At 36.9% G+C, this 18595-nt stretch overlaps 1 protein-coding gene across 1 annotated transcript in view; it reads left to right on the plus strand.

Annotated features, from left to right (window-relative positions):
* The window catches only part of LOC107723070 (serine/threonine-protein kinase ULK4-like), a gene marked incomplete at its 3' end in the record, with an annotated part of 108985 nt that overhangs the window by 82052 nt on the left and 8338 nt on the right, over positions 1 to 18595 (plus strand). The window contains 3 exon segments of the mRNA XM_016531574.1: positions 9293 to 9426; positions 9794 to 9915; positions 16931 to 16987. Coding sequence (XP_016387060.1) covers positions 9293 to 9426; positions 9794 to 9915; positions 16931 to 16987 — 313 coding nt within the window.

An 18595-nucleotide genomic window follows, 5' to 3' on the forward strand; every position in this document is an offset into this window, starting at 1 on the left:
TCAAATTACTCAGGAAAAAAAAAAAAAGTGTTTCAAGGCAAGTACTAATTATGGTAGAGAGAAGCCTCAATTGTGTTATAATTACAGTTGATGATAATACTGCATGTGAAAAGAGCTGTTCTTAAGTGTTTACTTAAAAAAAAAAAAAAAAACACTGTAAATCACTTCTATTAATCTCCAGAAAAAGGGGTTATCAATCAAAATATCCAAAATGTTCTTGGATCTGGTCTGCTGGGACCATAATATATATTTGCTCAAAATCTTTTCTTTTTTTTTATTAAGTGGAAGTAGGTTTGTTTTCTATGTTTGACTGAATTAGCTTTTTAACCATGTCGTGCTTTATTTATTCTCTGTCTCTCTTTCCAATTTTAATTGTAATTCTTTGTTAATATTTACTTGAGCTGAATGCACACTGATTAATAACAATTCACCTAGCTAATAAGAAGGAAGTTCCCAAGTGGACTTGAAGGCAGCATTATAATAGGCAAGAGTAACAGCTTGTCAGACAATGTAGTGGATAGCAAAATTGCAGTGGTAGGATTGGTCAGTAGCATTTTAACAACTTAGGCTCCTTGGAAAAACTCTAAAACTCTAAAAACACACCTATGCATACAATTCACTGCAGTATCCAGCTGAAATTAACACTAGTGTCAGTAAAACACCAACTATTTTTATGTCTGTTCTATATTTTCGTGTGCTTCCTTTCACATTACTATGTTAAGACCTCAAAACACTTTACCTAATACATTTTAAACGAACACATTTTGACATTTACATCACATAACCAGTTCCATATGTAGGACTTTCCCGATGTAGTAAACTTGCTCTGTAGCTCACCTGGTACAGCATTGCCCTTGCGATATGGAGCGTTCGGGTACAAGTCCCGTGAAGCACGAGTCAAGATACTCAATAAAACGACTCGAAGACTTGTTGAAGCAAGCTAAAATGGCATAGCTACTTCACCAAATATGTTTTTATCTCACTTTTGCTTTTGTTATCACTATCGGTTAGGTTTAGGGTGGGGTTTCGTTTCTGAACTGCTGCAATACGTGCAACAACCAAAGTAAATAAAATGTTTCTAAATTCACATTAATCTGTTTCTGGAAAATGTAACAATTGTACACATTGAAAATGTTCAGCACTCACTGGAAATTTCACTTTGAAAGCTTGTGTTGCATTTTATGGTGGGGTTTAGTGAAGGGTAACCACTTCAGTAGAGGTTTTAGGAGGAATGCTGGAGTGTGAGTTGGGATGTCTTTAACAAAAGCAAAGTACAACTTCTGCTTCTGTTAAAGTTGGACACAGATTTTGTTAGATTATTGAAATGGAAAAGACATATGGTGTCTAATAACTCTTTGCATAGCCTAGGCTGTGTGGTTTTATCCCATCACTTTTATTAACACTGAGAAGTATAAGAATGATTCCTTTGAACTCAAAGCTCAATCAAATGAATTACACACCTGAAAATGCTCTCTCTTCAAATTACTCCCAAGATTCTAAGAGATGAGCTTTGCTTTAAAGTTGCTGTCAGTTAAGAGTGTAGCTCTGTTCTGCTTGACCCTGGAAGAAAGACTTGGCTGAAGAGAAATTGAAAACTGGAACGCTGTGGTAGATTACAGCACAAATGACATTCAAAGCAATCAATTGCATTTCGTTGTTTTGATATTCTTTGTGTTTCTTTTTGCTGGTGTCACTCAGAATTTTGTTGTCTTTGTATTAAAAATGTATAAGTTGTCAATTTTGTTGATGATGATTAATGTTCTGAATTAGTGGTGCTTGATAGTGCAAGCTATTATAGTGCTCATATTTTAATAGTGCTCATAAATAACGTTTTAAATGCAGATGCTCATCCTAGTAGTTTTTTTATTTTTTTATTTTTTTTATTTATGTGGAGGAAGGTTGGGATCATGTATTCATCCTTATACAAATAGAAAACAAACAAGCATCGGCCCAAATCTTCTCTGCATAGGTTGGAAGAAATCCTATTCAGCCATAAGCTCCAATGACTTCACATTTCTCTCCCAAGGGAACAATTCATTGGGCTGTAGCTTTTCAACACATTGAAACACACATCACATAGAATCAATGGAGGTCACCTACACAGCCGTCAAGCTCAATCAGTCTAATCTAAGAACAAACAGCATTCTCTGCAGATGAGCTCAATGCCAGGTATGATTGGAAATGTAGCCCACACTCTCCCAGTTGTATTTTATTTTGCTTCATTTCTGGAAACTGATTGTGAAATGGGCGAGACATATTGTTTGCAATCCTTGCATCAGTGATCATTTATTTGCTGAGAATACTTGAAAATAGCCATAGCACAAGGAATACAATGCTCCTTGATCTTTTGAAATTAGTGATCAACATGCTATGAAAACACACTGTGACTTTCAGAGCTCAGATCTGTTTCTGAGTACAGAAAGACCATCTATTGAAACTGGGCTGCAAAAAATGTACTTTTTTTAACTTGCTCTACTTTCTGAATTAAGCTAAAAGAATAACACATTCCACCCACGTTCACATGCCAGTGATGCCAATTTTTATTTCTTTATTTTATTAAGAGCAATAAGTCGGGGCTGGGTGAAATCGCCAATAATATGATTCCCCCCCCCCATATTTCCCATTTTCCATACGATATCAATATTAATTTACCATTAATGGGGAAGGAAATGCTGTCCACATGTTTGATAGACCTTGGACACTTAGACCATGTTAATTATATAGTTAATTTAGGTGACCACGCAATCCCATAAAGCATTGCAAATAATAATAATAAGATTTAATTCTCCCTTATAGATGGTTTCAACGGCAACAACATAAACAAACATTACTGCGCAACTGCGCATGCACGCTTTTGTGGCTCAAACTTAACTTCCGGGAGACTTCGGCAAAGAATCAATCAATAACAACAGAGTCCCTCTAGAGTAGATTATTTTTTAAAACAAGCAAACTAATTAACAAGTGAATTACATTAGCTAGCAAGTTAAAACAATAGGTGCACGTGTTCGACTTGAAGCAGCGCTGCGCAGACCGATCGGTGCGTGACATCAAAGTACCATGAGAGCTGTAGAGCATGCTTTCGAATTGCTCTAGTAGTACTTTGACTTTAACTGCGTTTGTAGTCGGCGCCATAGCCACTAGCCAGACCAATAAACAAACACAGACCAAAAGTTAAGTTGTTTGTGCATAAACAAATGCCCACAAACCTCAATAAACTGGAGCAGCGTTGTAAAGAAGAATGGGCCAAATTCTTCCAAACCCATGAAAGAGACTGATAAAGTCATACAGAAGATGATTACTTCAAGTTATTGCTACTACCTACAAGAAACTGAGTCATAGTGTGTCCTTAGTTTGTCACCCATGGCTTTTCCATTTTGGTCTAGTTTTAGTCTGGTTTGTGGTATTTATACTCTAGTTATATACCAAGATCCTTTATCTGTGATTCATAGGGTGAGTGTTTTAAGTATAATTGCAAATTGCTCATAAAAGCTGTAACAAACACTTGTCATTTTTCCAAGAACCAAGTCCACTGTGAGAGTGGGTGGTCAGTGTTAAATTTTTTGGACTCGTCAGTGAACTTGCAACTCATGAACAAGCAGTGTTACTAATTTTGGAAGTGTTTACAGACAATTCTTCAAAACAGCATCAATCAAATGATTGATTGAAAAATGATTGAAAAAAAACCTTTATAAATGGACTTTAATAGAATATAAATGAATATGATCCATTTTACTGTTTTCATTGAAATAATTCAATATAATGAATTATTTGTGCTGCTATTGTACTGTTTTCCGATTGTAATGTCTCACATTTCTGTTTACTGGACATTGAGGCGTTTAAAGCTTTTAGTTTTGTTGGCACTTTCTATATCGACTATTCTCGGAAGGGTTTTACCAAGAATATCCCTGAGCACAGAACTTCTTTGTTAATTTCAGTGCCAATTACAATTCAATAGAGTCAAGTCACTGAGCAACTAATTCAAAGGAAAGAAAAAATCTTTCATTATTGAGTTTTGGTCATCCAAACAAGCGCTGTTAAATGTTTGTAATGCTCATTTTAGCTTATTCTTTTTTGATTTGTTTGGCCAGTGCAACTTTTAATACAGTATATATTTGCCAGGTTTGCATCCAGGTCCCAGTTCTCCTCTTTGTTGAGCGTGCTAGTTAAGTAGGCGATTGCTCTCTCATTGGAGTTTAATCCAGTGTGTTCCCTCTAGTCCTCTGTTCAAACTTACTTTCAGCCTCTGGTATAATTGCTGGGTGCATTTCCTTCCCACACTGCTGGGCTCTGTGCAGTTTTCTCACTGTTTGCTTTTTCATCCGTGTCTAATTTGAGAGACGCGCCTCAGCAGAAACGCATGTGTGTGTGTGTGTGTTTATTTGTGTGTGCCAGTTTGCATGCTTGTGTTTGTTATGAGGGGCTGGGAGGAACTGACTCGCTTGCGGGGAAATGTTGAGGCACTGATTGTATAGAAGTGTGCAGTGCTGGTTGCAAACAAGTTAATTAACAGTGTTTCTTAATTAGCATGGGCTTGAGGGCAGAGACGGGCTGTCACTTCTGGTGCTGTGGATCTCACTCTCTCACAATCTAATTTCTCTCACTGAGAGGAGAGGAGAGGATAGGTTGCTCTTGACAAGCTATTTTTAAAGACATATCTGCACTGTTGGCAGAGTTGCATCTTTTTAGTGTAAGAATAGTGATTGAATGATCTTGGAACATGTTAGGTCCTGCAATTTATTTAATAAATACTACACAGTGTATCTGGATAGACTTGATGTCGAGTCAACGTATGGGTTTTTCGGTTCGGTATGCATATGTGCCAAAAAAATACAGCATTGTTTTATCCAGTGCACATGTGGAACTTAATTTGAAACTCCTAGATTTATATATATCTTCATTTTAGCAGATCTATAGCAATTCTTAAATCCCAAGATTGATCTTTTAGCCTTGCTGTTTCAGTTCATGGTTGAATAAAACTTTACAAGACATACGTATATTGTTCAATAATTCATGTTTTGTTACTTTTGATAAGAAACAAAGTGTCATTCTTCAAATTATGTCCATTTTATCAGGAGATTCAAACAATAAATGCCATTTTGACTCTCTTTGATGAGAAAATTGTAAATATAATTGAATTTATTTACATACACAGCCACAATTTAAGTAAGCCACTGTTTAATTAAATAAAAATGAATTTTATGTTTAGTTTTTCTCCGTTATACTGAAAATGTACCAAACTGTGACTCCAGAACCAAGATACATACACATTTTTTGTTTGCTTGCTTTATTTATTTATTTATTTTTGTACCATTACATACCTAATACAAATAAGGGGCACCTAAATAAATAAATAAATAATATATGCGACTTACTGTAAGGTGTGGTCACATTTACCATTGCTTTGTGAAATTCAGTCAGTAGGAATTTCAATAAGATTATGCACAATCTGCAAATGTGTGTGAGGGCAATAAAGACCAACTTAAATGCAGATTTTGCTTATGTTCAAATTGGTCATCTGAATGCACCACATTGACACACAGCTTTTTGTTTGTTTGTTTAACACTGAAATTTTGCTTATGTGACCTTCATGTGCAAGTTTTCTCAAGTCATATGATAGTTTTGCATGAGGAACAAATCTAAACTTAAGTCTTCATTAACTGAAAATCTTGCCATATACCTCTCAAATGTCATATTCATACTTGGTGCATAAAGACATTCCTTGTTTGATGTCAGTGATGCTAACTGCTGTTGATTCTCACAATGTCTAGTCAAGTTTGAATATGCTAAAGTGCAAAGGTATGAAAAAGAACAAATGAAGTGGAGATGAAAAGAAGAAGTGAATAATGACTATTATTGGATAATTTAGCCAAAATGTTGAAGACAATAATGAAGTAAATAGTGACACAAATTGCTTTTTTGGCCTCTCTATTTCTTTAATGTGGTTTATTAATCAAAGAAGATAGCTACTACAGTGATCAGCAGTTCTTGAGAATGGCCTGATCCTCACTTCTACCCAAGCTCTATCATCTCTTTTCTTTTGGGCTGCCCCCTAATAGTCGACTAATCTTTAGTCGATGAGAAAAGGCTTAGTCGACCACATTTTTTTTAGTCGCAGAAAAAATAATAATCCACAGGAAGTGGCGAAGTCATGCATTCTGCGACGAAAGATCGTTAACAGCTGCTCTATGCGGTAATATACAGTACATCGGCCAGGGCATCCAAACGCTCGCCTATCATTCATTGACCATAAATATGGATTATCATCTGAAACATGTAAATAGTAGGAGAGAACCGGGGCGAAAGTAACGCGGGACGAAAGTAACAAAGCGATTTTCTCAGAGACCTGATTACATTTTCATTCCAAGCTATGACAGCACGTTCAGCACGCAACCATTGACGTAGCTGCCAAATATCACGTGATTCCGTCATCATTTTCCCGTGGTTAGGTCCGGAAAGCAGTTTTCAAGTACGGTAAGTAAATTACTGAAGCTGTACTTTTTTTCTAATTACAAGTTGTGTTTCTCGTTTCATGTGTCACAGTAATGATCAATCTACATGCTATTTAGTGCTGTAACACATCCTAAAGTTTGCCTCATCAGAGTTTTTCAGTAAAAAAGTAAATCGGGTTTAAATGTCAGGAGTTCCTTTCGGGACGGAAGTAACACTTGTTACTTTTGTCCCGCTGCTAATGTGGTGACTTTCTGGGTGTTGCAGCATATATCTCTGTCTAAAACATTATCTTTTAAAATTATGTTTTTCTAAAAAGTGGTACTTTCGCCCTTGCTCTAAATGGCCTCTCGCTCTAACGTTAACCTATAAAAATGTGCGCTATTTCAGTGTTTGTGCGGAATGAGGAAGCGCGCGCCGGTGTGATCACTTGCGCTTCTGGTAATACAAATGGTCATCTGGTTATACATTTTGTAAGCTTTAAAGACTCTTCTTTTATTTATTTGATTTTGTAAAATAATGAAACGCGTGCGCGTTCTGCCGTCTCGTCACGGTCTTTGAATTTGAGCGCGTCAAATAATAAAACGAAACTGCATTTATACTTGCCTCAGGCATAAGAAATATAGGCCTATCTATAGAAAGCGAAATGTCTGCTTTTAAACGAACCAATTCAGATGGAAAACAACTATTCTCAGGTTATGTGATCTGTTTGAAACATTAATATAGGCGTATCCACTGAGGAGATCGTCAATTCATCACTGCAGCCGAAAATACAGCAAACACTGGTTTATCAACAAATTACTAAAATGTTAAGGCAGTCTCCTTGCTTTTTTCCTGATGCATTCATAATCATTACTTCTGCCGGTGTGCTGTGTGGCAAACCTTATTCGTGCGCTACATAGGCAATTAATCGCTCATTACTATGATTTATGGTTTATTAATATAAACGTGCGATTAGTCGACGAACCGCTTAACATGAACAACTACTGGTCGACCAGAAAAATCTTTAGTCGAGGGCAGCCCTACTTTTCTTATTTATGTTCTTCACTGTGTCCATGACATACATAACAATATCATGAATATTACATGTTAGCTACTTCTCTCAGGAGACGCTTCTGTTGTTTGTAGTGAATTGATTAGTTTGAGAGACTAGAGGTGAGGCTGAATCAATAGCGTTGTGTTGAGATACTCTTTTGTCATTGACATTCTAATGCCAAGTGTTAAAATTGAATTTATGGTGCTTGCTAAGGCAAGCGTCACTATTACTGTTGCTCATTCTTAAGTTTAGGGATTTGAACAAGCCTCTTACAAATCCTAAAGGTTATTGTTTAACTTGTTTCTACACAGCTTGTGCTACAAACATAAATGATACATCAAATCATGTAGTTTTTTTGAGGAGAGGAGTGCTATCACTTTTCTAATTAATTGGACTTAAGTAATTTGACTAAATATATTTACCTGATGGCAATCCCATTCAATTGAAAAAGAAATCTTATTTGTCAAATTAATGCATTATTATTGTATTAGGTTTTATTGTTTTTATCATTGTCACAGACCAGGGCCTCACACACACACGCATGATCAGATTTGATCCTAAATACTATGGAAAATTCCAAAACTGGATTTACAGCATAAAGGCAAAAACTGACATGAAAGTACCCTTATGTGTATGCCAACTGAATAGCATACATACAATGTTTTTGTGCTCATATACACCAGTATTTAAGTCAACAATGTTTATTAAAATGTAAATATAAATAGACAATCACAGTATGCAGTAATACTGTGTGCACATTTGAGCAACTGTTTTTTGATGCTCACTGTTGCTTCTATGATGTCACTGAAACTATTTTATTAATTATATATGATTTATATATGGAAAAAAAGCCCTACAGTTTATGTTGTCATATCAGGTACATTTTGTCACATAATGATTGAAAAATAAATAAATGTTTAATTGTACATATTCATGTAAAATGCTAGCCATGGATTTGGCCATTTTATTCCAAGAAAAAGAAACATTTCCATTTTTATATCACTGTCATTTGTAAAACAGAATGCTTTCAAACACAATACGTGGCTGAAATGACAAAAAAAAAAAAAAAAAAAAAAATTAATCATTTTTTTTTATTAAAATGCACTACAACCGAATAAATATAGAGCCATATTTAACCATGGTATTATGGTATCATGTACAAACAAACATTGATCCATAAATATAGTTCACAAACGGTTGGACATTTTTGGTGGAAAAACTACAATAATGTGTGATTTATTACTTTTTTTTATTTTATTTTTTTATTTTTTCCTAATTCTAAAAGTACAAAAACATCCATAAAAAGAACAACATTTATTTCATCATGCCCCAGGGATTGTGCTGGTATCATAATGTAAGATCCAAGGCAATTTTCCCAGAATCCCAAGAGATCTGATCCAAGCTTCTACTAAGAGAACACCAACCCCATTAATCAATCCTAATATGTCAGTTCGCATGTTTGAATCAAGTCACATTCATTCATCTGTAATTCAGCCTCCAATTTCCGTACCTTATACACTTCAAATTCAATTCCTTGCCAGATGCATCTTGCTTTTCTCTGGTCTTTTTTAGCCAGGCAGACAGACCTCATTCCCTTCCTGATATTGTTTCAGGATCAACACCATTTCATCTCCATTCTGTCACCCCTCCAGCTGTTGAGTGTAATTGATTAAAAGCATCTATCCTCTCCCCACTGTGTGTTTCAGATCTGCCTCTCGCTCGCTCGCTCTCTCGCTCTCTCTCTCTCTTTCTCTGTTTGGTCTCGGTGTCTGCAGATGAATAATAATGTTTTGCCAACCCTTCTCTCAGGCTGGTGATGTACATTGAAAGAGACGTCCGAAAGGCCACGCCAGGAAAGGAGCAACAAAGCGGCAATGAATACCTGTCAAAATGCCTGACCCTCTTCATCCGTCACACCGTGCACGAACTGCCAGCCATCCTGGGTAAATCAATCACAATACACACGAAAAAGAGGGGAAAGGGAACGCAAAGAATTCACTTGAGAAGGAACAGAGTGAAATGGGCAAAACAAAGCAGGGACAATGAGAATGAACATTGAATTTGATTGGCCTCTCTTTAATTACCTTTCTGATTGAATACGTGAGCAGGCTCTCAGGTATCGACCTGTTCCTCCTTTTTCATTTGTGAATCAGTGCTGCTACACACCACCTCTCCCCCATGAAACCGGTTCAAACCGGTTCAGTTCTTCGCACCTGCTCACGCCCCCGGCCACCTACCCAGACTGATCATGATGGATTGTTTGTGATTGGCTGATTTCTCACTGCTTCTGTTTATGTGGGCTTTCTGTAGATGACATCCTGTCCGTGTTAGGCAGCATTGTGGGAAGGAAGCACCCCTCTCCTACGCAGTCCCGTCAGCTGAAGCAGAGCCTCCCCATGATGGCTGTGGTGCTGCATCTGCTCACCTCACAGGTGTGTGTCTGTGTCAGGTCTTGCTATATTTACCTTTTTGCTAGTTATTTTGGGTTTCTATCTCCACAAGGATGGTACAGCTTTGAGGTAAAAAAAAAAAAAAAACATTGTGGGGACCTACCTTGTGGTGCAATAGGTAATAACTTATTTCACAAGCTATTTTCTGTGCAGCAGATGACACTGGAAGCCTTGAACGTTCAAGTTACAAATGGCTGCACACACTATTATATTAAAGATAAGGTGAATAGCAACGATTCACAGTCTGTTCAGGCCAAGTACCCTTTTGGTCAGATCAGAACATCCACCCGGAACATCCAAATACCAGTTAATCACACTGTTTCTTCCAGGGTCAGAAATTAAAGGGATAGTTCACCCAAAAATGAAAATTATGTCATTAATTAATCACCCTTGTGTCATTCCAAACCTGTAAGACCTTCATTCATCTTCGGAACACAAATTAAGATATTTTTGATGAAATCCAAGGGCTCTCTGACCCTCCATAGACAGCAAGGGTACTTCCACGATCAAGCCAAAATATCTAAATATCAAGCCAAAATATAAAAAATATCTTAATTTGTGTTCTGAAGATGAACGAAGGTCTTACGGGTTTGGAACGACATGAGGGTGAGTAATTAATGACATACGTTTTGGGTGAACTATCCCTTTAACAGGGGCTTGTGCAAAAATGCTACCAAAATGAACAAAAATGGCGCCAAAATAAAAAAAATATTCAAGATAAATGGGCATGCCACAGGGGCAGGCCTGCCGCAAATAAAAGTATGTTAAAATGAATTAATTGTGTTTATTTGTGGAATTACATTTAGATTTGCGCACATTGCATCAGATTTCTTTTTACATGTTGTTTTTTTGCAGCATTAAGCGCGAGTAAACTGTTGTCTCATTGGTCAAAGTTCCACGGTTTATTTTCCGGGATTCCACTAGCTGTCACAGCTGTCATCCGTCAGGATGGAACGATCCTGTCCATAGGATGTTCACTTCAGAATCTTGCCTAAAAAGTAGATTATCCAGGTTGCTTTTGCCTTCTGTTTTATGAAAACTGAATTCAGTCATAATACTCTTTCACATATTGTTTTTTCACCTATATATTAGAGAAGAATGCATATTCAGATGCAGCCGTTGTCATAGGGACAAAAATGACAAAAAACATTTAGTTCATTTTTGAAGTATAGAAAGGTATTGTGATAATGTTTGAAAAGAGTAAATGTGTAAATCATTATGTGCCTTTTAAACGAACTAAAAAATAAACTTTCCAGAATCCCGCCACCTCTCACTTTATTAAATGTCTTCATCTGAGCAGAAAATAATGAATGAATGTGCCGTACCTGCCTGTCATGCACTGAGTGTAATCACTGTCTGTGTCAGAATGAAATGATCTATTAGGGAGCTTTCCGGTGCAGCTTCAACGCGCGCGCACACACACACACAGATTATTACCAGTTGCCAAACAGTGCAAAATTGGATTTACTTCTGACACACTCAGTCACGCCAAAATTAATATGAAGGGATCTGGTATTCTCAGAGAAAGATGTTTGTCAGTGCGCAGAGTTGATGAGTCTCTCTGCTGATTAAATACACTTTTACATTCGGCCAGGATTTGCCATGGAGACTCAGTGGCAGATTGAGTCATCTCATTTGAAGGGTTCGGTGCTGATAGAGCTGTCTGTCTGATAGTTCCACTGTCATTAACTCATCTAAGGAGGATACACTGATGTCCATTAACACAGAGCTGCAGTGGGCGGCTTAGAGTGGTAATAGGCAGTTCTTTTGATTGTTTGTGTCTGTCTGTTTTAATGGTCCTCACAGTGAGTTGTGTTGGTGTAGTGCCAGTCTCAGACAGCACATCCACAGATCACCCACAGGCATTCACTGGCCGCCTGATGCATATTATTCTCAAATATGGCAAATATTTGTCCAAATGTCCGATCTTAATGGATTACATTTCTAGGAGACGAGGTAGCCAGGCTGCTTCAGTAAGAGCTTCCGAGGAAGAACTATACACTGAAAAAACAAAAATCCTCTTCGAAAATGAACTGTGGCTATTCATTTTCTCATGATCTTAGAAAACTTTTGATTTTACCTTAATATTTAATATGCTTAATTTATTTACAGATCAAAATTTCGGGGTCAGGAACATTTTTGAAATAAATTGAAAAATTTGAAAAAAGAAATCCACATATTATTATGATTGCCGAAGGATCATTTCAGGGTGGCTGAATTTGAAGAAGGTACAATATGACATGGATTAAAGTTTTATTTAAATTTAGGGTGGGCGATATGGCAAAAATATCATGTTTTTTTTTTTTTTTAAGGAAAATCACAATTCACAATTTTATCCTGATTCTTTGTCATGTTGGTTTTACTATTTTGCAAGTTGTCTGAGCAGTACAGCCCAACTGTGTCCCTGTTTTAAAAACAAAGCCTTACAAAGTAGCAAAATACAAAATAAAAAAGAATGGCAGACATTTAGGCCAAAGTGGGCAAAGATCTTTATCATTTTATTTTATGTCATTATTTTATCTTTATTAAAAAATAAGAACAAAGATACTCATTACAAATTAACATAATATACAAATACAACAATATTTATTAATTCATTTATTTTTGCTTTATTTTTCAAGTACAGTATGTGTATTAAGCAGTAGACAAATATAACAAATATAAAAATAAAACACTATATACACTTCACTGTATAAATTATACATTGACTCCTATTAAAGCAACTGTATTGAAGTTCTTCAGTCAAGATCAGCGAGTGATTTTTCTCTTTGTGTTTTGATGTTTTATCAACGTTAAAAGGGATCGTTTACCCAAAAATTTAAATTATCATAATTTACTCACTCTCAAGCTGTTTTAAACCTAAATGAGTATCTTTCTTCTGTTGAACATAAAAGTTATTTTTAAGAATGTAAGTAAAAAATTGTTGCTGGTCCCCAGTGACTTCCATAGCATTTTTTTTTCTCCTACTATCAAAGTCAATGGGGACCTGCAACTGTTTGGTTACCCACGTTTTTGAAAATATCATATTTTGTGTTCAGCACAAGAAATAAATTAATACAGGTTTGGGACAACATGAGAGTGAATAAATAATGACACAATTTTAATTTTGGGGTGAATTATCCCTTTAACTCCCTGGTGTCGAAGGTCACGCCGGCGCGACCAGCTCACTTTTTTTAAGATCAGTGCGAAAGAAACTAAAAATACTCTGTCGATTTTTGTCTCACAAATAAGTGTTATACATCATTCGAAACTGTTAAGTGTCTACTTTTATTTGTGTACACTCACAATAACAACAAAACTTTGTGCTTTTCTAAAATAAAGAAAATAAACAGCGTGCGCGTTCTGTCTTCTCTGTCTCCGTGAACTGCTGTCCAGTTTTTCCGTCTGATCTAATTATTTTTAATGTGACCACGCCCACGAGCTACTTTCGCTTTTGTTATAACAATCGTCCACGTGAGGCACGCGGCATGTAAACGCCCACATCAGCTCCATGCACAAAGCGTGAGGATTCATCTCGGGAATGTCTCGGGCATGAGGAAGTTCATCCGGCTACTGCTCGTTTCTGGAAAAAGATGCGCTGAGAGGAATAACCCAGGATTTACCTCAGAAAAGGAACAAGATGCGACGCGCAACCTGACCCAGCCGAGGAGATCATTCTAATGAGTAAGTAATCGTTTATTTTTTGCATTAGTTTACGTGTTATTGTGGCATAAACTTGAACATTTACTAGTTGGGTTTTTCCCAAACTTTAATTCCTGACTAAAATGTTTGAAATCCAGTGAAACATTTTGAATATGACAGGCACTTCATTGTATCTAAATTTCTTACGACACGATGATGTTTTCATGCTCTATATAATATAAAACAATACGATATAAAAGTAATATGAGTGCATGATGAATGCTACGAGTCTAAGAATGTTTAGACCATGTTTATTATTAATACTCTGTTCTCAAATATATTTTATAAATATATTTCTATAGATGTTTAACGTGCTAAACAATAATAATTTGTTTCTCGGATATAAAATGTCCTTTTTACGATAATACAAAGCATGCGTGGGTCTGTGACTACAAAATCACTATATATATATATATTTTTGTTTTGTTTTTGTTGTTGTTTTTTAGTGATCAGATACCTGCACCACAGATGAATCCTGCTGACTTTCACTTGAGTCTCTTCAAACTGTTTTCCTCTAAGAGCGACTTTCACTGGAGTCTCTTCAAACTGTTTTCCTCTGAGAGCGCTGTACCAACATCAGATGTTCAACTACACTGATATTCTATGGTAAAACAAGCTCCTTGACTGCTGATGATGGTTATTTTTTCTTGAATCCATGGAAAGAAGCAGCAAACACTTAAATATCAGGTATGGTTTACTTGTTTCACTTGTTGAACAGAATCTGTTTTCAGGAATGACTCAAAAGTCTGTTCACATCTCTGCTGTTAGATCAGTGTGCTCAGTAATGTGTCTTTGAACCTTCATTATGTATGTTTTAATTATACTGTGTTGTGAATAAAATACAAATAAAAAAAAAATAAAAAAATTCAATCTCCTCACATTCTTTTTTACCTGCCTCAAAGTAACACTCACACTGATGGGCCATTAGGGGAGGGCCCTTTGTCTCTCAGGTGTGAATCACTAAATATTCATGGCCATTGTCACTCCCTCGCATACAGGCTTTCGATCACAAAACATGTCTTTAAAAATTTAAATCAATATATTGTTTTCTGTGAAGGAATAAGCAGGATGATGTTCACGTCATTTTGAAGTAAATATTCTAGCCTACAAGACTGATTACTCAAAAGTCTTATTCAGAACTATTCAGTATGGGTTCTATGGCCTTATTTCAGCTACATTTTTTTCCCCAAAACTTACTAACCACGCATAATATTTTTTTTCTTCTAAAAAATGCAAACATGTACATCCATCTTGCTCACATATTTATATGTGACAGCACAGTTTGTGCTGAATACAAAAAAAAAATTACATGTTACATGTTGGCCAATAGTATGTTATAAGTAGCTGAAATAAGCACAAATGTCAGGGCATGTCAAAACATCTCAAGGGCCCCAAAATCACCTCAGACCCCAGAGGGTTAATGACAAGCGGCAGCATGTTTAGTACTATAAGTCTGCTGTCACTTTAAGACCTTCACACATCCGTTTTTCTCTCAACTGTTTACTTTCACTTTAGACATAACCAACTGTATTTATATGTGAAACTTGTGTTTTTGACAGTATTAGTGCAATCAGATGCGAAAGATAGCTTTTTAGTGTGCATGCTTTAGGTGTACACGCTCAGAAGAAGCGCATGTCAGACCAGCATGTGAATGAAATGTTTAACTGGCAAGACTTTAAAACACATGCAAATAATATACTTTTGTGATTTGTGAAGTGCAGTGTCCCATGAGTGTAACTCTACCACTGAGTTAACATTTATGTCGCGTTGTACAGTATATTTAGACGGAGGCACCACAACTGCAACTGATAGAATGCACACTGTAGCACGATACTTCGATATTTCTTCAAAAGCAGATCGAGGAGACATTTTAATCGTCCATGAACAAAAATCGTGATGTCGCACACCCCTAATTTAAATGGACATTTTTTGTTACTGAATAATGCACATGCTTACATTTGTGTTATTTCACAGTTGTGGTGGCTTTACTATTATTTTAAATGTTTCTTAAAATAAGTAAAAAATAACATGTCCAAACTTTTGTCAGTTAGTCGACCCCTTCCTGCCTAAGTGAGCGGTTCTTGGCTAGAATAAGCTGCAGTGTGGGCTAGACTTCATGCCTATAGTCAAAAGTCTGGCTACACAAATCCAGTGTGTATGTGTGTTCTGATGTTAAGAAAAATGCTGCAGGGCATAGCTGGTTGTCTTCCCAGTAGCAGGTTGGTCTGCATCTTTGAGACTTCACTGGCCTCTTATGCCTTTGAGCCCCGTGTGCCTGATCTCTTCAGCTGCTGTGTGGTTCTGAGAGGCGTCATGCTCTTGTAATGTGAGAGCATGCCTGTGTGTTTGTGCATCCATACATACATTCATGTGATGAGCCCTCTCTGTGGTCTCATCTGTCTCTCTGGCCTGTTGCTTCACTGACAACCAACACACTGCGCTGACACACACAGCACTCATCAGTCACAGGGGTCAGTGCAGAGGTCAGTTCCAATGTGTTTCTCAGAGGCGAGAGTGGATAAGAGCTCAATACCTCGCTGTCCAGGGCTATGACCTCTGACCTCACATCATTACAGTCCTACAGCACAAACATGAACCCCCTCATTCTCACACCAGCGCTGAAGTTCTCCAGAGAGGAGGATCACATCCCAGGATGACATTGTAAATGGAACGCACTCGAATACCACATCTTCTGTTGCTTAGTCGAAATGGTGCATGATGGGGAAAAATGTCCTCTGACAGAACAGCAGGGTTTTATAACATTTTCTCTTAAACCGGCTGAACATTTTGCGATTTTTTGCTGTCCTCTACAATCGCTGCTTGTCAGATTGTACGGTACGGCGCGTCCTGGATGAGATCTTGGGTAAAGCCCACGGCAGATTTTAACAGACATTCCTCAGTGACATTAACGTTCTTATGTCAGACTATACGATGCGCATCGTAGCTGGGATTTAAGTCACGATTGACAGCGTTGAGCGTCTAGAGCGCAGCAATGCGGCCTAAAAATTCTGAACCTGCCAGAAGATTCATTGCAAATGCAATTTATCGGCCGTCGGAGAGCATGATGCATTAATAGATCCAAGACTGCCGATTTTGCAGTACGATGAAAGAAATCTGCAGCATACATTCAGCCGTGTTCAAGACAACTGTAAGACTTCATAGCTGCTAAAGCTCAAGTGAAGACTGACAGTTTTTGGTGGAACTCAAACGGAATAAGACTCAAGGGTAGTGAATAGCAATGTTGTACAGTGTTGTAGGTTGGTGAAGTGTCTTTTAGGGTAGATCCCTTCATGACTGTGCCTGTTTGCTTTGACAGATCTTCCGACCGCAGGTGGTGACTGAGGCCTTTCTCATCAAATTTGGAAAACTGTTGGTGAGTCTCTCAGATTTATTGATTATTGTTAAATTGTCTTGTATATGTTTCCTTTTTTAAGCCGTTTGCTATACACACATGCACTACTGTTCAAAACTTTGGGGTCGGTGAGATTTGTTCTTTGAAATATTACAATTTCAAATAACAAATGGTTTTTATGTATGTATGTATGTACACTATATTGCCAAAAGTATTGGGACACCCCCTTCTAATGAACAGGTTTGACTACTTTAGTAATTTCCATGAGTACAAATCTTAATGTTTAAGCATATAATGATATTCTAGGGAATTGCGTGCTTCTAATTTTATAGCAACAGTTTGGACAGGACCCTTTTCTATTCTAACATGACGACTTGTACATACACTATATGGACAAAAGTATTGGGACACCCTTCTTTAGAACATAAAAAGGCACTTCCAAAACTGTGGCAGCAAAGATGGAAACATAATTCTTGTATTTAAAAATTGTATTTCCATCTCTGTTGCAACAGTTTTGGAAGTGTCTAAAATGACTGTACCCATATGTTCAAGTCATTGGTGTTTGGTCGTTGATTGGTGTAGTCATTGATGTTTAAACAGTAAGATTTGTACCCTAGAATATCATTATATGCTTAAACATTAAGATTTGTACTCGTGGAAATTACTTATTAAAGTAGTCAAACGTGTTCATTAGAATGGGGTGTCCCAATTAGGGAAGCTCCGATACCACTTTTTCCAGTACTCAGCCGATACCGATACGTTTGTTTTTGGTACTTGCCGATACGGAGTACCGATACCAGTATTTTCATTGTATTTGTAAATTTTTTAAATATTGGGCACAGAAACCAAAAGAATATGTATAATGTTAGTTGGTTAACTTCATTTATCAAATAGATATATCCTTCAGTTATTTTCACACTTAATTATGCCCATTAAAATGTATTTTACAAGTTTTAGTTACTTTCACTGTTAATTTTTTGCTCTATGGTACATCATCTTTAATTTAATAGCATTAGAGCTGCTCCATTGCAGCGGCTCAGTACTGTAACCATGCGTTTTACTGTAATAATGCAGGGAACCACTCGCTATAAATCTTTCCGAAATATAACTAGTGTGTTTTCATCTGAAACGTGCTGCAATTTATATTCCAAAGTGACTCACATAATACAGAAACAAGCAAAGCAAGCAAAACATGTGCAACGCATGCACATATTTGTATTGGTGCAGAATGAGAGGGACAAGTACAGTACAGACTGATAGTTTCACTTTCGCCATAAAGTCGTTTATGCTTAAGGTTAAAAATAAATGTTGTTTATAGTGAATGCCCCTATAAATGTTGTTTTATATTTACGATTTAGTTTTAAGTTTAGTTTTAATCCAAATGATGCGTGGGCTCTACCGTTAAGTAACGTAACTTGTGCATTGTTTTACTTAATTGTTTTTGACATAACCGACCAAACTACAAACTTTCCAGTGATGTCTGTGAGAAGGGGATATTAACTCGACAAGCTCGCGCATGTGCGCCGCCGCGCGCTCAATCCACTCAGCGTGCTTTGTTAATCAGCTCGCGCACATCAGCTATACAGGCGTTAATACTGAATGTTTAACATTATATTCATTGCATACATA

The sequence above is a fragment of the Sinocyclocheilus rhinocerous genome, unplaced genomic scaffold, assembly GCF_001515625.1.
Source record: "Sinocyclocheilus rhinocerous isolate Xijiao unplaced genomic scaffold, SAMN03320098_v1.1 scaffold1686, whole genome shotgun sequence".
Lineage (NCBI taxonomy): Eukaryota > Metazoa > Chordata > Actinopteri > Cypriniformes > Cyprinidae > Sinocyclocheilus > Sinocyclocheilus rhinocerous.